At 39.4% G+C, this 24,452-nt stretch overlaps 2 protein-coding genes across 2 annotated transcripts; both read left to right on the top strand.

The window, feature by feature from the left end:
• Nucleotides 1-844: 844 nt before the first annotated feature.
• znf532 (zinc finger protein 532) lies at nt 845-12,070 on the top strand (the record flags this gene model as incomplete). Its single annotated transcript, XM_083930382.1, has 9 exons — nt 845-926; nt 4,933-7,282; nt 7,504-7,685; nt 8,209-8,385; nt 9,139-9,301; nt 9,537-9,860; nt 10,393-10,505; nt 11,316-11,454; nt 11,579-12,070. Exons 2-9 carry the CDS (start codon nt 4,964-4,966, stop codon nt 12,068-12,070), a joined length of 3,909 nt encoding a protein of 1,302 aa, XP_083786508.1. The 5' UTR covers nt 845-926; nt 4,933-4,963.
• Nucleotides 12,071-15,116: 3,046 nt separating this feature from the next.
• oacyl (O-acyltransferase like) lies at nt 15,117-21,750 on the top strand (the record flags this gene model as incomplete). Its single annotated transcript, XM_083930220.1, has 15 exons — nt 15,117-15,273; nt 17,434-17,567; nt 17,652-17,730; nt 17,809-17,944; nt 18,077-18,273; nt 18,384-18,593; nt 18,693-18,795; nt 18,872-18,973; nt 19,123-19,288; nt 19,846-19,925; nt 20,054-20,164; nt 20,534-20,657; nt 20,802-20,988; nt 21,385-21,527; nt 21,646-21,750. 15 exons carry the CDS (start codon nt 15,117-15,119, stop codon nt 21,748-21,750), a joined length of 2,034 nt encoding a protein of 677 aa, XP_083786346.1.
• Nucleotides 21,751-24,452: the final 2,702 nt, after the last annotated feature.

Genomic DNA, 24,452 nt, shown 5'->3' with positions numbered 1-24,452 from the left:
TGCAATCTCCCAGGTAGGTAATGAAATGCTTGATTTGATCGTGTTTTGTTTACATATTTATCTATCACACGTACTGTAATGTGATGCCATCTTTTTTTACTTATAATTGCCTTGTTATTAATGTCATTTGTATGTGTCTCTACGTTGCTGTAAGGCCTACATGATTCTCCATGTGTAGTTGAAAATGATACCATTACTGTATGTATTATGTAGTATCCTTTAGGCTGAAAGGCTGTCTACTCTTCTATTGATTTTTGCTTTATGCATGTTTGTTTATGACACTTCCATCTTAAACAAAAAAAAGTTGACCTTGGCATACATAGCGTGCAAATGGGCGGTTGGGCCTAAACAGAGGACTCGGCTATTCATATATTATGTTATTGATCCCTGAATAAAAAGATTGAGACAAGTTCATCAGCACATCCCATGCCACTCGGCTATGCTATTGCACAGGACTAAGATATGAACATGGAGAATATATTCAAGCCCTCTTCTCCTGCTCATTTTCCTTTCTTCCTCTCTATATCCCCCACCTCCCTCTGTCTCTGTCTCCCACTCTCTCTCTTCTTCCTCTGCACCAGCTGCTGCTGCTACTGCTCCAGAGCCAGAGTGGAGAGTCCCCTCACCCCCCTGCACAGAGAGAGACAAAAGGCCTGGTTCGCCTGCTGAACACTGCCCCCTTTCTCTATCCGTCCCTTCAAGCACGGCCGTAGTGGTGGCGGTGGTGGCGGGGGCTTCAGGAGAAAATGAGGCCCGGACTGGGACTAATATCTAGGACTGACCCAGTGAAAGAGAGTGGGAAGGGGGGGAGGGGAGGAGGAGGATGGGGGCTGAAACGGTTGGGGCTGAGTAAAGGCAGGTGCTGAGGCCTCTACAGGAAGACTTTTTTCCTGAATATCTCTGAGTGGAAAAAAAATCTGACAAGGGTATGCCACATTTACCTTTATATATGCATGAAAGTGCATGTTTATGTTAACGTGTGTCTCTGTGGCAGCATACGTGCGCTGGGGTGGCATGTGTTGGATGGAAAACTGGGGAGAGGAGTGCATGAATGACCTGTGTTTGCCCATGTCAGATTGTCTGTCCTGTTTTTTTTTTTAACTTTATATCACAGTGCTGGCTGGTTGTAATGCTGTTGCAGGCTGCATAAAGTTTTCAGGTAGACTACCAGTGAGACTAGTGTGACAGCACTGGGGGGGAAACAGGCCAAGGTACTAGTCTGAGCTTCTACTACCATCATAGTTACATAGATATGCTTCTTCCTTTCAATGTGTTTAGTTGAATATCGGTTATGACCTACCATTTTGTACATCATTTTTTTGTTAGCATTGTATGATTTGTCTCATTTTCTTTACTGTTGTTTTACTGTTTACTGTTTGTATGTGTCAAGGTAACTGTATTCACCCATACACCATGTTTTTCATGCATTGTTGTATATTTGTGGCCTAAGTTTACGACAGTGTGGCACTGAACAATTTTATGTTCTTGTTTCACTGAATATATACAAATATACCTGGTGAGGAGGATGTGTTTCCAGGGAGGTAGGCACATCGCTTCTGCCTGTGTGTTTCTGAGGCCGTATTGCAGCACAGGGCTTTATGCTGGGTGACCGGAACCAGATGAAACCGGTTTGAGGCAGACGGAGGGCTGACAGGAACAATGCTGTCTCTGTGCTCCACTGAGGGATAGATAGCCCAGGCTACTCCATGGCAGCCCTTCGCAACTACCATGGCACAGGCAAAGACTCTGCTGCTGCTCGCAGCTCGCTGGATGTCGGCGTGCTAGGCAGCGTAGCTCTTAGCGACGGGGGCAGGGAAATCTGGGAAGGGACAAGAGCAGGGGGACGTGGCTGGTTGGGAGTTTGTGAATCTGCAGCCTGGAGCCTCACGTACACACATACACACACACAAACACACACAAACACACACATGCGAGAGCATGATCTATCTGTCTGTTTGTATGTCTGTATGCTGCTAATGGTGCAAAGAATGACTAAGGAGGATCCTTACCCAGGACCAACACCACTCACAAGATCCCTGGATGTAACCTGACCCTGTATTCTGGGCCTTTGCATGTTTAGGAAGAAGCAGGACTTTTTTTTCTCCTCCAAGCAGGGTTGGGTGGGTGGCTTTTTGTGGGTTAGTACTGTTGTGACTGTTGCAGTATGGAAGGAAGGAAGGAAGGAAGGAAAGAAGGTTTGGCTAGAGGCTGGAGAGGGACGGAGGCAAGAGGGTGAGGAGTGGCTGATTCAATTGCATGTTTCCACTGTTATTGTTTTACATTCACTGAGATCATAGTTTTACACAGATTCTGGATTTCAGGTGGTGTTGATGCGTGTGTATTAAACTGCTGTTGCTGAGAGGAGTTCTGTGTTGTGTGTTTTTCATTTTAGTCTATATTTAACCTTCATTTATTTTTTACGTCAGGCTGCTGAGGCTGTCATGGCTGTAACTAGCTGTTCTTTCCACCAGGCCTTTCTCTCTCTGCTGCAGCTTCACAGCCCAGCAGCCATTTTTCCCCCTTCACAACATTTCTCGCCTGCCCTCTCCCTCCATAGCGTTTCTCTCTTTCTCTCTGTCATTTTGTTTATGTTAACCTCATTATTACAACCATCCCATCATCCGGATGAAACTGAGAATTGTTGCTTTTTGAAACCAAAGATGAGGCTACAAGATATGGGTTGGTGTGTGTTTGACTATGCATTTGGATCACCAGCAGAACTGGATTAACAGCAGCGCAGCTCCATGGCTGTGCCTTTTGTCCCAAACATCCAGAATACATAAAGACACAGTGTATTTCAGTCCCATCGTATCTAACTTGCTTTTCTCACTATTAAAAAATGAAGACTGGTTTGTTTCTTAAGAGTTATAACCCACTGAAAATGAATAATAGTGTATAAGACATTTTGCTTAAATAAATCACAAACAAAAACATGTTCTATGAACATTAGTTCTTTTTGATAAACATGCTTTATTTGCTTGAGTGACCATCCATCCCTATGTTCCATATTACCTTATCAGAAGTCTTCCCCTGTCATCATGTTCATGTTTTATTCAGCTTAAGTGTTGTTTAAATGATATATTTGAGCCTCAAATTCAGCTGCCAATCCATTTCCAGGTAAATTACTAAAAATATAATAATCTTATATATTGTATTAATTACTTGGACCAGATCCATAATCCTACAGATTATATATCAGACAAAATATATTCAAAACAGGAACTCTCTGATTCCTCTCTTGCCTTGTTCAATTGGCATCATTTCAAGAAAAGTAAAATGGATTACAGTAGCACACTGGTATACTTGTTTTTCTCCTTATTTTATTTGTTCACTTATAGCAATGGTGACCATGTAGTGATTGAAGAGGAAAATGTTTGTTAAGTACCCACATGTAAAGTCATCAAAATGTCACATTTACCCCACATGTGGACCAGCAAGTGCTTTTCCGGTGTTTCCCTCTGAAACAGTTCAATGAAATGATCCATCGTAAATACACAGACGCAGACACTGGTGCACCAAGTGGTGACAAATTAAACCACGAAAGAAAAGCTTGACTGAATTATTTGTATGTGCTTCGATCCAAATCTATCACGAGTCCTTTATAAAGTATAGGCACATACTGTACGATTTTGGACTTTTTTATGAATTATGTGGATTCTTTTCGAAATAATATACAATCCCTAACACATGAACATACTAGTGCATAGCTTGGACTTTTCTGACTAGCAATAAGCAAGAGACAACTTCCATGTACTGCAGTTAGGCCTACGTCATTGTCTGTAACACTTGTCAACTATAAAATGAATGCATTTAACCAGAACAGAAAAATCTTTATTTTATTCTTTATTATACCTTTTATTACCTTCTTGTCTTTTACCAGTCATTGTGTGTAAAGCCATAAAGGGATACAGCTCATTTAAAACCAGCTCTGTATCATGGAAATGTGGGCAGTGTGTGCAGATGATTGATGTTTGGCTTCCCTCCATGGCAGAAATCCCTGGGAAGTAGCAGCAGAGGTTTAGTGAAATGCTCCCAGCTCAGTGAAGGAGGCAAGTCAAACACAGCTCATCTGCAAACACTGGCCACATTGCCCTGATACAGAATTGGTTTAAAATGGGCAATCAGAAAGCACCACAGTAGAATATTGGCCTAATTCAAATCTATCTTGACTATAATCTAGCATAGCAATGTTGATAACAGTGTACGAGTATTAGGTATATATTGTATTGCATCGTGCTTAAGATTTAATTTTATTCAAAATCCAATAGTACAGGGCAGAAAACTGTATTTTTTATTTAATGAATAGCGTTAGGCCATCAGTGTGTGATATTCTCAACTTTAAGTGAAGAAAAGTGTTTAAATGAATGTCTTGAGCAGGTGTTGCTATTACAGTCAACAGTCGAGTAAATGTGAAGGGCACTATTCACAATTTACACTAACTTCAATGTACATCTACCCTTCATCATATCAACCTAGAAATTCAATTCATTTTTTAATTGCTTTTGAAGAACTATGATATCCATATGTATTGGTATTTCCCCATCACCATAAGTGAAGTCCTCATTTGGGACTAATGATGACTTTAGGATTATGTTAGCCAGTATAGCTGTGAATTATGTTTATTAAGAAAATGTATGTCTACAAGAATATGGAAACGATGGTCTTTGGATATTATTGGTTTTATCTTACACAACCCTAAAACCAATACATCAGCTTCACATACAAGCCATCTCATAATCTTATAAACAGTTTACCATAAAAATGTTACTACTACCACATTAATCCAAAAGTCCAAAAGCAACTAATACTAAGATAGTATGAAGACTTTCATTGCAAAATGTGATATCTCATAGCATGTTGAGGAATTCTTCATATCATTAGATGGCACAACATGACTTATGTTAATCATTATTCTACAATTTGTGTTCCCAGGTGATCTCCTCATCAAAACAGGAGCAGGATCATGGGAGATATGAAAACGCCAGACTTCGATGACTTGCTGGCGGCCTTTGACATCCCTGATATGGTGGATCCTAAAGTCGCTATTGAATCTGGTCCGCACGATGACAATGAAGGACAGCTCAAGCAACTCAATGGTGGGGTTACTACCGATGAAGATGAGACCCACAACCCCTCATCAGGACATGACATTGGCGTTAGTGTCATTGTCAAGAACACCCGAAACACAGACACTAATGAGCATGGTGGAAACATTTCAGAGAAGGATGGACATTTCCTTCCCAAATCACATTCTGTTGGCATTGGCCTTCATAATGGCTTTTTCCCCACAATACAACCAGACAATCATTACAACAAGAATGAATGGAAATCTCCCAGGGAGGGAGGACAGCCTGTCGACAACCATTTATATAATTTCAATCAGTTCAGCCCCATCTCCAGTGCTGAAGAGTTTGATGACGATGATAAAATTGAGGTAGATGACCCCATGGACAAGCAGGGAGGTGAGTCATTCTTTAGGTCCACGACTAAGACAGAGGACCTGAATCCTAAATCTTCTGTATCAGTGGACAATGTTTCAAAGCCCAGAGCAAACAGAGAGCAACAACCTGATCAGCACAAGAACAACATTGGCCTTCTGGCAGGTTCCAAGTCAAACGAGCCCCCTCAATCAAGTTTACCGGAGGGAGAACAAAAGGAAACTGTCCAGTCTCAAGGTCAGGAGTGCAAGGAGGCTGAAGAGCCAACGGAGCTTGTTAATGTGTCCGATATGTCTCTAGTAAAAGCCAAGTCCTCTGCAAAACTTTCATCTTGTATAGCAGCCATAGTAGCCCTCAGTGCCAAAAAGGCTAATGCTACAGACTTAGGTGTTTTGGATTCTCCTACAACACAGAAAGAATCCACCCCAGCCAACAAATATACCAGAGGTCCAGAGACGCCACATGAGCAGGAGTCAGCCCTAGAGTTTGCAAAGAGGCTGCTAACAAGACAACCAGACAGCCCCTCTAGCGTCATCAGTGAGGGCAGCAGCAAAGGTTCCCCTGCTTCAGGCACAGACACCACCCCAGTCATCCCAAAAGTCAGAATCAAAACAATTAAGACATCGTCTGGCCAGATCAAGCATACCGTCACACGAGTTGTACCAGAGTTTGATCCTGAAGGTTTGAAAAAAGGAGAGAATAGTTTTTCTATCATGGCAACCACCAGTACAATTTCCTTATCTCCTTCAAGGCCCTCTCTGCCAACCACAGTATTAGCCACCACTGGAGGCCCTCCAATAGAAATAACCAAGCAAATGACTATTAAACCTGTGGCGACAGCTTTCCTGCCTGTCTCAGCAGTCAAGACAGCTGGTTCCCAAATCATCAACCTAAAGTTAGCTAACAACACCACAGTCAAAGCAACAGTCATCCCTGCCGCGTCAGTGCAAAGTGCCAGCAGTGCTATCTTGAAAGCTGCTAATGCCACCCAGCAACAGACTGTCATGGTACCTGCCTCCAGTCTGGCTAATGCCAAACTTGGGCCAAAGACAGTCCATCTTAGTAACCTCAATCTTCTGTCTCAATCTATATCATCTGCTGTCTGTGATCTCAAACAAGCCCTGTCCTCCTCCAAACAAACACAGCAAGTCAAACAGCAATCAATCGTCACTGGCCGGGCCTCAAAGAAAGTCTCTAGGATTCAAGTGTTCACCAACTCTCAAAGCTCTGTAGTGGATGCCTTCAATAAAGTCCTGAGTAGCATAAATCCGGTCCCTGTGTACGTACCAAATCTCTCTCCGCCAACCTCGGCTTGTATCTCTCTACCCTCACGTGGCTACAAGTGTCTGGAGTGTGGAGATTCATTTGCTCTTGAGAGGAGCCTGACACATCACTACGAACGTCGCAGTGTGCGGATCGAAGTCACCTGCAATCACTGTGCCAAAAGTCTAGTGTTCTACAACAAATGCAGCCTCTTGTCTCATGCCAGGGGCCATAAGGACAAAGGGGTTGTCATGCAGTGCTCACATCTAATTCTAAAACCCATCCCTGCAGATCAGATGATAACCACATCACCTTCTTCAGGACCACCCAACATCACTGGCACTACCCCCACCTCCCAAGCACCCACTAGTCAAACCCCAGGGAGAATTGCTGGTCGAGGGTCCCAAAGTACAGTGATTTCAGCTCCGTGCAGTGCACCTCTTGTGGCAGCCATGCCCTTGGAGGAGGATGCGTCGAAGCTCTGCAGGCACAGCCTTAAGTGCTTGGAATGTGACAAAATGTTCCAGGATGACAGCTCGCTAGCTATGCACTACCAACAGGCAACAGAATCCAGCGGGCAGGTGTGTGCATGTAATGTATGAACTGCTACATACGTGTGGTTCAATCTAATTAGGCATCCTTTTAGTGGTTTAGTGGTGGAGACTACCTCGGAGGACTTTTTTCAATTATTTGGTAAACAACAGTATCCTTTATGTAAAGATAATCCCTCATATTCTGGGTGTAATCTTTCAAGATCCACGATAAAATGCAAATGATGATTTACTTTATCTCCTCCTTTTAGAAAACATGCACTATCTGCCAAATGCTCCTCCCAAACCAGTGCAGCTTTTTGTCACATCAGCGAATCCACCAGCACAAGTCTCCTTACATCTGCCCCGAGTGTGGCGCCAGCTGCCGCTCTGTCCACTTCCAATCACATGTCACCAAGAATTGCCTGCATTACACCCGTAGAGTCGGCTACCGGTCAGTGTACCTTGACTAAAATCATGACAATATTTATTTGCATTTTTTTCTTCTCTTGTACTTCTTTTTAGATAGGCATATCTGACCAATGTCATATTTAATTACAGCTATTATTACATCACGTTTGCCTGTGCTTGACAATCCAATATAATTGATATTATTCACAATGAAACTTGTGGTGGAAAATTGGACGGTCAGAATTTTTGAATGGAATCATCCAAGACGCAAGTAATATAAATTTAAATCTCAGTATCTGACAAATAATGGTTTAATTATATGTCTGGTCAATCAAAATGTTGTAAAAATCATCTTCAATCTTGTCTCAAAGTTAAAATCTGCAATGTTATAATATATTTGCATTCCTGTCTGGTGATGTACTGACCAGCACATTAGTCTCACTAATCAAGTAAATTAAAAAATACTATCTTAAATTAGAAACGCTTCTGTTAGAGGAATGACTTCGACTGCTTTCCCTCAGTTAAATCTGACTTTTGCACATTTTTTCTTCTCTTTGTCTCTCCAGCTGTATCCACTGCAGTGTGATATTCGCTGATGTTGCAACTGTAAAATCCCATGTCCAGAGTTCTCACTGTGAGATCTTCTTTAAATGTCCTCTCTGCCCCATGGCCTTCAAGACTGCACCTGCAACGCACTCTCATGGGAACACACAGCATCCAGGAATGAAGCAAGGAGAGCCCAAGTAGGTCAAAAACACTGTTGGTACTTAAAATGCAAATCTAAATCAAACTTATTTCATTTTTTTAAATTCTGTTTAAAGCAGAATTGAGCAAAGTGTATTCAATGGTTGTTATAAGTGCACATTTTAAAGTTCATAAAGTTCATTATTCATGATTAAGTCTAAATTTTAATGCAAATAATATGGAGTATGCACACGTTACAGCCTAATGTAAAAACATATAATTCAAGATTTTTCAACACACATCAATACACAGGCAAACACCAATATAACCTAATACCCACGACCAATTCAATTTTCAAAGGAAAATCATCCTTGCTGCTTCATCAGTAGAAGGATTTGTGGGTTTTAGACACGGTGGCTTAACTTGAGTTTGTTTTTTCCACCTGGCAACCTTTCACTGACTTACATTACAGCCATCATCAGCACTGCTGTTGATCCAGGTGCTCAGGGGCAGGTGTTCTTGCGCTCATGTTTGGGTTAGGCTCCAGTTGTACCCAAAGCATAAAGCTACATAAACATCTGACATGAAATAATATTCAGTAGTAGTAAGTCCTGAACCACCTATGTCAGGATTGTTTGATCACATCACAATATAAAACTATCTAAAAGGTTTGTTTGGAGACTTTAAGTGCACGAACACAAATTAATGTTTAATTGCTTCATGTGAAACATCCTCAAAAGTAACAGCTTTATTTTCTTTGTATATATGTGTGTAGTGAGTCTTTTTTAAGGATGTCCTTTTCTGTCTTTCAGGATGATATACAAGTGTTCCATGTGTGATACCGTATTCACTTTGCAGTCCCTGCTCTACACACACTTTGACCAGCACATGGTCAACCATAAAGTTTCTGTCTTCAAATGCCCCGACTGCTCAATGCACTACGCACAGAAACAGCTCATGTTGGACCATATCAAGGTGGGCATAAAAAGCAGTTAATTTAGGCATGTCTGATAATAATATCCACTTGTATGCATGTACGACTCTTTTAAATAATTGTGAAGCATCATGATGTGACTTAGTGAATAGCGTGGCACAGTATTATTAACTTTATATGAGTACTACTAATAGGCTTAGTCGAGTAATGTTCCAAATACCAGTGATTATACATTTTTAGTTGTACTTCAAATCAGCATGTGTGGATCCTTTCCAGGCCATCCATGGAACCCTGAAGACCATCGAGGGTCCACCAAACTTGGGCATCAACCTCCCGCTCAGCATCAAACCCACTAACTCCAACAGTACCAACAGCAACAGCCCCAGTAGTAATAATAACAACAATGAAGATGGAGAAAATGTCAATTGTCAAGATAAGGGAGAAAAGAAGCCTTCACCATCACCTCTTAAGAAAACAAACAATAAATGCTCAGCAGACCCCAAGACCCCTCCCAGCTCAGGATACACATGTGGAGACTGCAGTAGCCTCTTCGATTCTAGGGAGGTCTTTGTGGCTCACATGAGGCGGGAACATGGCAAGGTGAATGTTTGAAACCATTCTCATCAGGAAGTTTACATTTTGTCACATGGTCTTATTTGAGATTCTGTTTAGGGATGTCAGAGAATACACATTAGGGAGAATTAGAGAGTTGACGCTGTATGTCCTACAGTGATGGAGGAGGTATTCAGATCCTTTAGTGAAGTAAAATCCCCATGATAAAAGTAAAAGTTAAAAAAGTCCTGCATTCATAATCTCACTTAAGAAAAGTATGGTGTAATCAGGAAATGTGCTAACTTAAGTGTAGTACTTGAGTAATCGGTAAGTAGTGAGGCTTACCGGATGAACTGTGTGGGTATATTTTGCAAGGGCATTGTCACTGCATCCAGGGCACAGCGTTTTCACCCTATACCAGAATGTTGACTTGTGCAGCCACACCATAGACCAGTACTGACACAGCACTAGGTCTGGCAATTCAAGACAAGTACTTGAGTAAGTGTTCTTAGTTATATTCTACCACAAGTCACACTACCTATATTCTAAATATATTTTTCGCATTCACCTTCCATTGCAGATACTGAAGAAACACCCATGTCGGCAGTGCGACAAGTCATTCAGCTCTTCCCACAGTCTCTGCCGACACAACCGTCTCAAACACAAGGGACAGCGGAAGGTCTACATCTGCCCGTGAGTACACACACCCATGGTTTTCCACCAAAGTCCTCCAAATTTAACGACGAAATATGTTGTTGGTCAATGCCAGCTAGAACAACACAAGTAAGAGTTTTCTGATCTGATGGCATTATGGTTAAGGTCTTGATTAGGTCAAAGACCATGGTTTTGGTTCAAATAACTACTTAGTTAAGGCTAGGAGTTATTGGTCGCCATGGTTTCCATAATAATGATATAGTTAGCAAACAACAGCTGTATATATATGATGACAAATATGATGACAAGAAACCAAAGTTGACTGTCCTTAAGAAACAGGACACCAACAACTCCCTTGTCCAACGTTTTGTTGACCTGTCCATTTACTCTGATCTCTGGTGTAGTATTGTTAGATTACTTCTTTCGTTCACAAGAGATAGACAGGACTTAGTCACTGAAATATGATATTTGTCATTATTTCTATTAGCCTAAACAACCGATGCTCTTGTATTTCTTGGGAGGACATGTTTTGAAGAAGGTCAAAGAGAAAGTGATTGGCTTCGGTGTACCACAGACCAATGAGTCAATAATCAATAAGTAGCCTCAGTTAGTTAGTCAAATGTCATTGGGCCCATGCAGCAGCCCCAATTGCGGAGGTTTAGGGGTTTTATGCAAGTTTGCAAAGTCCATTGCAAGAACCATACTTTACCTACTTACATACAGTACAATTCAAAGTGAAAGTACTTTTTAATAATAATAAGCAAATGCAGGCAAATTATATGTACGCAAATAATAGAATGCAAAAATCACCTTGCACAGGTTTATCTTTATTTTCTTGTACTTTGATAGGCACTGCCCAGCTCTCAGTCAGCCCTTCACTAAAAGAGTGTTGCTGGATCAGCACATTAATCTGGTGCATGGGGTCAAAGACCCAGAGGGGAAGACTGTGACCTCTGATAATATGGAGGCTTTACCAGACAAAGAAACGGTAAGAGTACTGTGGCACACATTTGCAGACATACATTACTTGGAAAGAGTTCAATCTCTTCACTTCACAGGTGTTTTTTATGGTTCTGTCATTCCTAATCAGATCATATTAATCTCCTCAATAGACCATCATCCCCAAAAGGAAGTCAGAAGAGGACGAGGGGTCTCCAGGCTTGAACTCCAGAGGCTCTGACTCACAGCCGTTAAAGAGACTCAAGGTGAACATCATTAAAGTTCACAAGTGTGCCGTCTGCAGCTTCACCACTGAGGATATCGCAGCTTTCCATGAGCACATTCCCCAGCACAAGACAGATGGCTCGTGCTACCAGTGTCAGGAGTGTGGCCTGTGCTACACCTCCCACCGCTCTCTGGCCCGACACCTATTTATCGTCCATCGGCTTAAGGAGCCGCAGGGTCTCGCCCGATACAACGGACGGGGCAAGGGTGATGATGAGAGTCAGAGAGAGAACCAGCTGGATGTTACAGATGGGACACCGAATACCAAATGCAAAGTGTGCGGGAAGATGTTTGAAACGGAGGGAAACCTGAATACTCACATGAGGACACATGGGATGGCGTTCATAAAGTCAAAGAGACTGAGCGCGGCCGAGAAGTGACACTTCTCCATTTGACCATTGACCATTCCACCTAAAGCAATGTTTTGAATTTACAGATTGTTAAAGTGTTGCTGACAACCTTCAGTATATTATGTTGTATATAAATAACGGATATTTAGGATACTACAATATACACACAAAAATATGTAATATTAGGCCTATGTCAAAGTCACTTTATGTCTTTAAGTATTTGAACAAGATAGTTTTTTTGTACAGACATAGATGTTTCTATAGACTTTGAATAGATCTTTTTTATAGAAGAGTTTTTATTTTAAACAGTTTCCATTGTTCTCACTAGGCCTAGATAATGTATGAATATATTGTTGTAATGGGATTAATCCTCATACGGTCAGCAGTGTACTGAATTTCCAATGCTGCTATGGTCAAATGAATGTCTCAAAAAAATATAAACATATGTGAAAGCTATGAGAACTTCAGGATTTCCCGGTGCAGTAACTCCCAGCTGAGGTCTTAAATTTCTCTTAATTTAAAAGTTGAGTAGAAGACTGGCATCTAGTACACTTTGTTTACATTTAATTTCATGGATAACAAAAATGTCTCTCCGAGCCCTCCACTGCTTCTACTGCACTACTACTACTTCACCCTATAAACTATTGATCCTTAAATTAAATATCTTTATATTAATCCTGAGCTGAAATTACTTGATATGTCAGAAGATATCAGACAAAGATAAAAGCTTACCACATTGTCACATATATATATATATATATATATATATATATATACAGTATATATATATATATATATATATATATATATATATATATATATATATATATATATATATATATATATATATATATATCAAATACATACACGACAAAAATAGATAAAAGGGAATAAGTTTATAGCTGCCAGCGACACGTGTGAAACACTTAACATCATTATCAGGCATCTTTTAAAGATAAGTAGATAGGCCAAATTTGAAATAGTTTTTAAAATACATTTTGGAAGAGATTGTCAAACAGGTTTTATGTTTCATTCCTGTCTTAATAATATATACAGTATGTCGCAGCTCTATGTGATAACAATTCACTGAAAAAGAAAGTTTATTTACCTGAGTATTTAAAATAAGGTAAAAAAGCACTTGCCTTTCTTTTAACAGTGATCTGTTCTTTACATCATAACTAACGCCAGCGTTTTTAGTTTCTGTCTTGTTTCTTTAGTTTGTGGATTTTTTGGTTATAATGTTAAATTATCATGAGCGTATTCATTGACAGGAATAACACTGAAGAAAAAACTTCTATGAATGTAAACTCGGCTGTGAAACTGACTTATTGATACAAGACCAGGAGTTAAATTAAATTGACAATAACTGAAAGTTCTAATCAAAGTATTGTTTTCCGTGGCTTTGTTTGCTACAAGCATTCCCAAAAAAAAAATCATTCCTTTTTGGACATTCCCTTTTCTACTCAGACAATAAGACTCTCATTGTCTAGCGCTGTAAAACTGCATGTGAGAAGCAGTCTGTGAGTTGTGCGTTGATTAGAATGTATCTTGCTGCTGCTGCTGTTTTTAGACATTGCTGATGCTTGTGTACAAAGCTGTTACTTATGTCAATAAATGATGACCCAGCTGTAAGATCTGATGTCGACTGCACATGAGACATCAGCCCTTCTCTGTGGAAATATATCAGAAATCCTTTCCTGATCATTCTTGTATAGTGCTGTTTGTGTCATGCATTGTTATGAAAGCCGAATTTGATAACAGGTGTTTGACATTTGCAATCTAAGGTCTATATGAACAACCGGACGTCCACACAACCCTATTTTTGAGTGGCAGTTAAAGTCTTATTGTGAGTGAAATTGAATCATACTTAACTTATCCTCAATGCCTGCATCTACATCAAATATTTAGTTTTCAAACTACTTATTTGAAACAGAAAATATTTGAAAAAAAAGTGAATGCCATCTGTAAAAACAGGTGAAATAAAAAAACATGGTGGCAGGTGAATTCTTATTTTTCAAATTGTTGTTGTAATACTCTTTTCAGCCACAGGAGGCCGAAGTGCACCACTATCCCATGTTCTAAATGGGACTCAAACCAAGTGAGTTTTTATTTCTCTATTCAATATATTTAACAGAAGTTAAATATATTTTGCGTAAGCAAGCTATGCAACATCATTTTAAAAAATGTTTTATTTAAAATGTACGTTGTGTTTAGAGTGCAAGGAGAAATTAGAACTTACCTTGAGACAACAATTGGATCACTGTGTGCCAACATGAACGTAGATTAAGGTCCAGTTACTTTTTGCATGTTTATGTTGTTGCGTTCTTTATACATATATGATGCTGTAGGGGAAAAAATTAAGTTCATATTGTGGAATAAAATAGATCTAATGACTTATAAGCAGGTCACCAAAGCAATTGTGGTAAAGGGCTGCTGCATGACTTGGTTTCTATCTCCATGAGCACAAAAACTAGAATTCATTAGAACATAAAGCTGCAGCATAATGAATGTATGTCGATTGTTTCCTTCACTTGTGTCTGGAAATGTCATGGCACTTCATGTAGCTTTTTAGGACAATCTCACCCTCTAGTGGCCATTTTGGTTTTATTTGAATTGCTGGCCTGTGTGATGTTGCTTCTATATTTTAGCTTGAGATAAAGTGTTCCACTAAAGACACTTAACAGAAATTACATAAAAATATCAAAATGATTAGATGAAATAAAACCAGACTCATACTATTGTTGCACATCTGTCGTTCCAGTGGTAGTGAAGGGGCCAACACTGACTTTTTAGTAGCTGTCATTATTATACTTGCGGTCTAATTATGCTGATCCTGCATGGTGACTTTAATCACAGGCTGCATCTTTTTTGTGTTCGCCTCGTGTTATCCTCATGTAACCAAATCCTGTTCACACCTGATATAGAAAACCAGGTATGGACGATCTGCAGTTGCCAAAGCCGCCTTTCAATCCACCCTATGCAAAATGGATTTCACGCTACCTTCTTTGTGATGACGCCTCCTCTCCCATGTTATTTAAACAAATTCTCCACTAAAAAGGTGCACTCAGTCCTAAAAATGTCCCTGGGTTGGGTGGCGCTCCTTCTGTTTGCAGGGTGTAGTGTAGTGCTGGAGAATACGCAGGCCTTGACTGTGTCTCAAAGATGTATGGAGGATACCGATACTTTCCTCTGGGAAATTATCCAGGACAGGCCGAAGGAATATGCTGTTCTCAGTAAGTGTTGCTGGGCTTTTTCTTTCTGTTGCAGAGTGTATTTGGAATAAGTCTGGGGCAGTGGAGGATTAGGTCCATTTAGCTACAGGGGCCAGCTGTTCTTTGAGAGAGACAGGTTACATTAACTTTGAAAGTAAGTGTTCATTTCAGCCATGGAGTGGATCAGAAACTAATTTGGACAGACGGTCTAAAGAAAAATGTTATTAAACAGGACAGTGAGTTTTGTTTTACAAACTGCAAAACAGACTTCTGCTACAAACTTATATGTTCACACCAAAAAGGAACAATACACATGAACATACATTTCCATAGAATTCAAAAATATATACTGTACAACAAAGCTTACAAAGATTTAAGAGTTTATGTGGACATCCAAAAGCATGCATGTATCAAATGACTCATCTAGGTGTAAGCCTACAAAATGAATGTAGTTACTTGTTAATGCTAAATGTACCAAGGATATTCAAAGGATAGTGTATGTTGTTATATATATATATATATATATATATATATATATATATATATATATATATATATATATATATATATATATATATATACTGTGTTCTTACTGTTTATTTTACAGCCTGCCTTATTTTATAACATTTCATTTGATTGTTTATTTTTTATTCTGAGCTGCATTTTCTGTATGAAATATACTTTACAAATACAAACTGTTATTAGTATTATTGTTATAATAAATTATTAGTATTATCCTGCTCTGTAGCCTACATACAACCAACAGGTCAATTGCCAAATTGGAAATGACAAATTATTTAAAGACAATGCAAGCTAGACTGTGTGTCGACAGCAAACTATAATAGCACAAAGTCCAGGCAAACAGGGGGTAACGTGTGAAATAAACACACACACAAACAACTACACACTGTAGCAGTTAGTCCAGAAAAGAGACAGAGGGTGCATTTAACTCACCGTTGAAGCCAGTCCTTTCATTCAAGAAGTAGTCCATAATCATGTCAAGCAATGCACTTGTTGCTGAAATGGTAATTTAGATTGTTTGTTTGTTTGTTTGTTAGTTTGTTTTTGCTTGCATAACTAGCTGCTAGCTAATTAATCCCACAACAACACCATGGGTACGTGTGTTTATGCAACGCTGAAGAAGAGGCTTGTTGTTTTGTTGGGGCCAGATTATGACTATGGCTTCACAATTTACTTTTGAGTTTATTTTAAAAAAAGTTTTACGGTGGCATCACGGTGACGGCGTCTGTTTATCTCATACATACAACTTCACCTGTCCGGGCTGCACCACCTGTAGGGTGCGACGCCATTTTTGACCGTTAGGACCCAGGGGGGCGCTGTTTCTGCTGCACTGCACTGATGCAACCAGATGAAAAAACAGGGAAGAAGAAATAATATTATCATATTTATTGATTTTTTTCTTTCTTTTTTTTAATGAAAATTAAGTCCTCCTTTGCCTTTTCCTTTTTATTTTTTTAACTTAGTTGTTTACTTTAAGCGCCTTGAGTAGTCAGAAGACTAGAAAGGCGCTATATAAGTACAAGTCCATTAACCATTTACCTTTAAAAAGTATAATATTTACTTCACTTGGATTTGTATTTTTTTTTCAGTAAAACATGACATGATTTAGGCTATTTAATAAATTTAATCGTTAAATCGAGTTTTGCACACATGCCCAAAAGAAAAAAGTACAACAGTTGTATAGTGCATCAGCGAGTCTGTCTTAAGGTGGAGAAAAAAAACAGAAAAAAAATAACATAAATCCCATTATCCCTCCCAACAACCCCTGTGCTATTTAATCTTTTACACTGACACTGGGAATTGGATCTCTGCTGAATACATTTCTAGCCTAGCACCTGATTAAAGTGCAATATGTCATTATTATATAGTCAAAATAGCATGCTATGCCTCATTTTTAGTTTTATGTAGGAAGTAGATGTAGTTTCAATCTTAGCTTTAAATGGTTTTTGAACAATCACCAAGATTATAACTTTTAAATCAAGGAAGCAGATAACACGTGTGCAGTTGTGATCAATCATCAATATCACATTTAACGTGTTTAAGTCTTTATATTCACTCGCTTTTTTATCCAAAAGTACTGAAGAGGATATTTGTTTTTGCACTAAGTTGTGTTTTTTGTGCGTTTCTTGTGTGTTTGGTGGTGCTTGTGTATATTGGCAGTGTATGACGCATTTGGAAAGATGGGAAGCAATGTGGAAGGAGGGAATGCCAACCAGCCTGGCCTGCTGCAGCAGTGTCGCTCTGCACACAGTCCCACCTTCTCTGGACAGTACTGCCAGGTGTTCCTTAGGCAGGTAACAACAAACAATGTATAATAAAAGAAGATAAAATGTCATCCTGACGGTTTAGATCTTGATTAAAGTTTTGACTACTTCCAGGGAACAGTCCAGTACTTTGTGGGTATTTGTGTTCCTGACTCCTGTGGGGAAGAGGAGGTGCAAATGCTGGTGCTGTACGGTCAGTGATTTTTAAAATCTCTGGACAATATAATTCGGCCAAGTCCAATACTTGTGACGTTTTTCACCTTTTTAACAGGGAGACTTCAGTTTGGCCAGATGTCCCTTATTCCTCCTTTACCTCCCATCCTGGTCAATGAGTCCACTCAGGATATGATCATGACCCACTGTTTGTCCAACACCACCGCCCCTGACGCATCAGATGTCACCTGTCTGTCAGTATCTGGGTGGATCTGACTTTTTAAAAACGAAATCCTCTCTCGTTGTCTTACATGCATGTGTAGTTTACATTTCAAGACCTGACTCTGGTGAGTCTTCACCTAAAACAAATGCCTTTCCTCCTGCAGGTTTGTGTGTTGTGCAATGGTAGCAATTCCTCTTGCTGCTACCCTGTTTACAGCAATTATAAGCTGGCAACGGAACAGAGAGGTCAGTCCCACAGCAGAGTCATCCTGTTTAAACACTGGCCTCAATGTTTATGGGACCCTGAAGACCAATGGCTCCTACAGTAGTGATATTAATAGTAGCACTTCAGAGGAAAATAGTAAGTATGTTTGTTTTTGTGAATACATGTTTGTGAAAATGTTTGACAGATGATGCATCATGATCATAATGTTGTTCTGTGTTTGAACTACTGAATATTGTCTTTCATAGACAGCACCAGCGACACTCTACTGAGTTTTCCTCGAAGCTGTGTGCACCGGTGCCTTCAGGCGTTCTCACTACAGACCACCAGCCAGGGTGTCTTTAGCACCTCCTCATCCATCCCAGGAGGCTACTCCTCCCTGAATGGCATCCGTGTTCTCAGCCTGTTATGGATCATATGTGGACATTCTGCCCAGTTCCCTGTAATAAACAACCTGGGTAGGATTAGACTCACTCCCTCACTTACTCACTTGCTCATTCAGTCCGCAAGTCATTCAGTTCCTTATATTCTTATATACAGCTTTATCTTTATTGCAGATAACTACAAAGACTGGAAGAAAACAGCTGAAAGCAACCCTCTGCATGTGCTGACCATCAGCGGGCCTGTTTTTCTGGCTGTGGACACCTTTTTACTGCTAGGGTGAGACTGAAACAACATGTTTTAAACAGCAGCGTGTCTTTGAAAAGCAGTTTCTACAGCCGCTTTTGTGTTGCAGGGGTCTGCTTAGTGCAAGGTCTCTGCTGGGCTCCATCGACAGGGCTGAAGACAAACTGAGCCCCAGTTTGGTGGCAAACTACCTCTTCAGGAGGATTAAAAGGTACTTTATGTTGCATTTCAACAAATGAAGTTATGATAATCTATGTGTCACTTTTTTCTTGCCAATAAAACAGATTCCGAAGCTCTGACTTCACTGTATGTGTGATCTAAAACCAGCAGCAAATAATCTTTGTCTTTCCTTTGCTACAGGATTCAGCCGCTGCATCTGTTTATTATGTGTCTAACCATTGGCCTCATATCGCTGGGGAAGTGGGGACCCTACTGGTTCCCATTTATAGATACAATGATGGATTGTAAGACATACTGGTGGGCTAACGTACTGTTGATTAGCAATCTCCTCCCGGTCCATGAAATAGTAAGTTTAAGCTACATTTCAGTAGCTCCAGTTCTATTTTGACATATTTCTAGGGATTCACCAACTTTTTCAGTCCTGATATTGATCTGAACTGGGGTTTGGGTATCTGTGTGTCGATACCAATGTTTGACCTATAAGCTGTATGTGGAAGTGACTGGTATCTTAAACATTACTTTCCCAACCAAAACAAAATGTCCCAAATAAATATGTACAATTACTGAATTGTTATTTATTATTTAAATAATAAATTGTGCATAAGTAACTGGTTAAAAAAATCAAGACAAGAATTACAATTCAAGTGTAAACACTTTAAATGCAGCAACAAAATGGTCAAAACTTAAACAGGAATTAAAATGACAGTAGTCTGTACAATGTATAGGCTGCAGTATAAAAACATAGAATTGAATTGACTATATTGGCCCCATTATCACAGATACCCAACCCAGTTGTTTGAGTCAGTATTAACCCGATATTTAATGTCAGTCTGGGATCGTGCATCCCTATATATTTCTATACTCACTTATTTCTCAACCTTTTATTTCCCAATCTCTCCTCAGTGCATTCCTTGGACATGGTACCTGTCTCTGGACTTCCAGTGTTACACCACCACTCCTCTGTTGGTCTATATTTACAGAATGTGCGTCTACCTTGGACAAATCACATTTTTCAATGATGGCCACAGCTCACTATAATGACTCTAGTTCTGTAAACTTATTCATCCTGCCTTTTGTTTTTGTTTTATTGTTTTTTTTTGTTTTTTATCAGAAACAGAGGGGTGTTTGTGGTGGTTGCTGGAGGCCTTCTGCTGATGACCACTGTGGCTGGTGCTCTTATAACCGCACTCCTGCAGTTGCCAGTCTTTCAGCCGTCTACACTGTAAGATTTAGTGATGGGGATTTGATATCAATGCAAAAGGCTAAGGAACCAAAAGTATGAAATGTAAGCTGACCTAAAGCAGCACTATGTAGGATTTAGTGACATCTAGCGATGAGGCTGTAGATTGCACACAAGTTAATGCCCCTCTGCTTACCCCTCCCTACATACAGTATATATATATATATGGAATATGTTTTATATAAATATATATATATATACAATGTATTCCATTTCTGCCATATCCCCCCATATACTCACTGCTCATATAATTGCACTTTCTTTAATCAAATGTAAAAGCAATTAAAGGCTAACCAACCATTCCAACTGTTTCTTTACAATATTTTATTTGTTTGCTTTTTTATTTTGCAGGACATCTGAGAACTATGTCTTGCATTACTATGTGAAACCCTACACAAGATATGGGCCGTTTTTAATCGGGATCTTGACTGGAATATATCTGACAACAAAGAAAGATCAGCTGTTAAAGCAAAAGGTGAGAACATCCCTGTCAGAATGCACACAGTTTATTCTTCTAGTCGAATTTTAAACACATCAAATGCTCTCAAGCCGAACAGACTCATAGAAACTAAGCTGCCATGACACTCAGTCTGCTCATTGTGTCTTGCTGTTGCTCCAGTGGCAGGCAGCACTTGGTTGGTTCTGCTGTCTGTCGATCATGGCTGTGTTGGTTGGATTGGCTTACATCCTCAGGGAGACCCCGACCTATCCGTCTGTGCCACACGCCCTCTACCAGGGACTGCACAGGCCGCTCTGGGCTCTGGCTGTGACCTGGATCATACTGGCCTGTGAGGAGGGTTACGGAGGTAAACCAAGTACAAAAAATAACACTCTAAATATGCATCTTCATCATCAAATATCAAGCATTTCTTTCTCCTGCATTGAAGTTGATCATGTTGATTAATTATTGATTATACTATAAGACACCAACTTGATGTACCTACAGGTTGGAGGATTTTTACCAAGGAAGTATTCAGATCCTTTACTAAGTAAAAGTAGAAGTAGAGAAAGCATTAGAAGAAAATACCCAAGTAAAGTAGAATTACCTCAAATTTATACTTTAGTTAATGTACTTCTAAACTACCTAACCCTTAACTACATCTCTACTGTTTACAGTACAGTATATATATATATACTGGTCTGCACACTGCACTTGTTAAGTGTCATGGGAGTAAAAACTGTATCTTTCACTGTCTCTCTAGGTTTTATCAAGAGACTGTTGTCACTGGACTTCTGGGTTCCTCTTTCCAACATTAGCTTTGCCTGCTATCTGACACATCCTGTCTTCATCATCCTCTACATTGGCTTGCAAGAAACTCCAATCCACTATTCAGACATCAACTTTGTAAGTCAGCTCATTTCATTTAAGCGTAATGCTGCAGTGTTTCAGCTTGGATCGTCGTTTGGCTGTGTTTCTGTATCCCTTTTGACTAGATGTATTGCATGTCTCCTGTCTTCTTTAGATGTACCTGTTCCTTGGCAACCTGGTGCTCACGCTGGTGGTTAGCTACGTGTTTTCTGTGCTGGTGGAGAAGCCATACGTCCTCCTAAAATGGAGCAGTACATAACAGGACAAGTCAGCGCACAAAATCAATCCAGCTTACACTTCTGATCTTATATTCTGTCTGCCTGTGCCTTGTAGGCTTTGCCAGTGCTCTTGTTCGATTCAGCTGTTGAAGATAATAAACCTTTTTTTCAAAGGAAAATAGAAACTAAGAAACAAATGTCAGGAGTTTTTTTTTACAGTGATTGCTGACTACTTTTACATTGTAAACAGTTTACAGAAGGTTGATATAGATGATGTCCTGCATACACAAAAATTAGGTGAAGATCAATGAAAACAACACATCCATCAACCTCCACAGTGACAGACGTGGAAGAAGTATTCAGATCTTTTACTTTTATAAAAGTAGGAATGCTACAGTGTACAACTAATAAAAGTCCTAAGTTGAAGTTTGTAAAAAGCAGCTTTGGCATCAAAATACTTTCTGCTAAAAGTAAAATGACTCATTATGCGGAAAGGACCATTTCAGAATAAACTAGAGTTAATATTATTATTATTATTATTATTATTATTATTATTAAAATGATTGATGCATTAATGTGTTTCTTTAATGTTCCAGCCTTGAGATGTTGAGCTTATTTTTTATCTTATTTTTATTTTTCTATATATATAGCTGGGTAGCTTGTAAATTTCACCAATGGATCATTAGGTCAGATAATGATCATTAAATGGATCATTATCTTTTATCCAAAATAATACGTCATAATTTATATGTTGATTATATATCTTATCTGTACAGTAATTAATGTATCACCTAAAATATAAAAAGTACAGTATTTCCATCTATAAAGTAGTGAAGTAGAAGTATAACGCAGCATAAATACTCAAATAAGGGTTAAATACCTCAAAGCTGTACAGTACTTGAGTTAATGTACTTTCCACCACTGCACAGTAATAACAGTGAAAATATTTTACATGTGGTTGGGTTTTCATCTCCAGAAACAATAACAAATAATGAATGCAGAGATAGAGAGGGATATTTACTAGTGACTTTACTCTGCCTTCACGTCGTCTAATTTTAATTTGGAAGTTATTAAAAGAGGAGAGAGCTAAGATTACAAAAACTGGCTCGTGCCAGGACAGTGTGACTGGCCTCTTATGACCCAAAGTTCATCATGTCATCCTTCCTCTCCGTTTAATGGTTCTGCTGTAAGATGGAACATACTTTCACCGCACTTTCCGTGGCGGCAGTCCGAATTTAAAGTGACACTGACTCATCTGATGAGATCACAACAAAGGTTTTCAGTTTCTTATGACGCATAAATGCACAGCTACGTTTCCACCGTAGCACTTGAGTTATGCAGGGCATTTGCTCTGTTGAACATTGCATTAAGTTGAGTAATGCTTCATGAACAGCCTCAAAGAAATACCTTGATCCTACTGCCACTGTTAATCTCTGTTGCTATATGTAAATATGTGGTCATTTAGAGTAATGTTGTACAGTCAGCATGATGCAACACAGTTGTCTGACACCAGGATGGAGACTTTTTTAAAAAACAACAATTTTCTCCCATAAATTGTACCATAATTTCGTCATCCAAGCATCGATTTAATCATTTTTATTCCATTATTTAGGCAAAGCGATGTGTTCAGTGGTGTAAGATAAAGGCTAAATATAGTTTGCGATTTGCTAACACTTTGGCTTTGTGAAGATGTGTCTCATATCTATAATTTGCCCACTACGACACTCCAGTCTTAATTGGTTCTGGAAAAGCATGCTTTATCTGACTCTCTCACACACCCAGACAAACACAAAGTGTGCATGTACACACTTCTTACATGTGCAGCACCATTCTCAACCTGGTCCCGTCCCAGGGAGTTTAAGGGAAGGAGGGCAGACGCCAGGCCGAGGCAGGATACAACAACACGGTGTAAAAATATATCTTGCTTTGGTAAGATGACACTTCTCTCACCATGACTTCAAGAGTCCAATCCCAAACCCCACAACAACATGCTTAAGATGGCGTAACATGTCTGAGACTGTTTCACATTTGTAACACTGTTTTGGAGAGAGAAAAAACGCATTTGTATGCATATAGTTAAAGAAATACTGAGCTTAGACTGATTTAAGTGCTGTGGACAGATAAGTTTTACATTATATAATATACAAAAAAATATAAAAACACACTATTGTACTCTGCCAAAGAATTCAGAAAGAGTTTATTGTTCAGTTTTATTCAATGAATCTCAGTGTTTGTTGACAAACAGTTCAACCACCATCTCAACCTAACAGCTGTTTCTTGCAGAGACAGATGTGTTCAGAGAAGCCATGTAATACACATGTCCTTTAATAGCTACATCATATCAACTCGTTGCCTTACTAAAGTCCTGTCCAAGTGCTACCTAGTGACTTAATGTAGTGGTCACTCAGGACTGTGAAACATACATGAGTAAAGCTTTATTTGAATGTGTTAAACATTTTGCTCTCCTTTATTTTATTTTGTCTAAACTGACAAAGTGACTTCATTGCAACAAACCTGCTTTGAAATGTGTATAAGAGGAATTAAAACGAAGCGGGATGAAATGCAAATTGATGCACAACACAACTCCTACACACATGCACAGATAGTCCAATAATATTCCTTCTGTTGCTTGGTAGATTTACAAGGCGTCACAAGAACAGGTGCACGAGTTTTACATAATGACACAAAAAGAGCAAAAGGACATGACATCATTTTAACGGTTCGCGCATTCATCCTCTTCTGT

Source organism: Echiichthys vipera (assembly GCF_963691815.1).
Source record: "Echiichthys vipera genome assembly, chromosome: 16".
Taxonomy (NCBI): Eukaryota; Metazoa; Chordata; class Actinopteri; order Perciformes; family Trachinidae; genus Echiichthys; species Echiichthys vipera.
The sequence above is the reverse complement of the archived record's forward strand: the minus strand, read 5'-3'. Positions and strand labels throughout refer to the sequence as shown.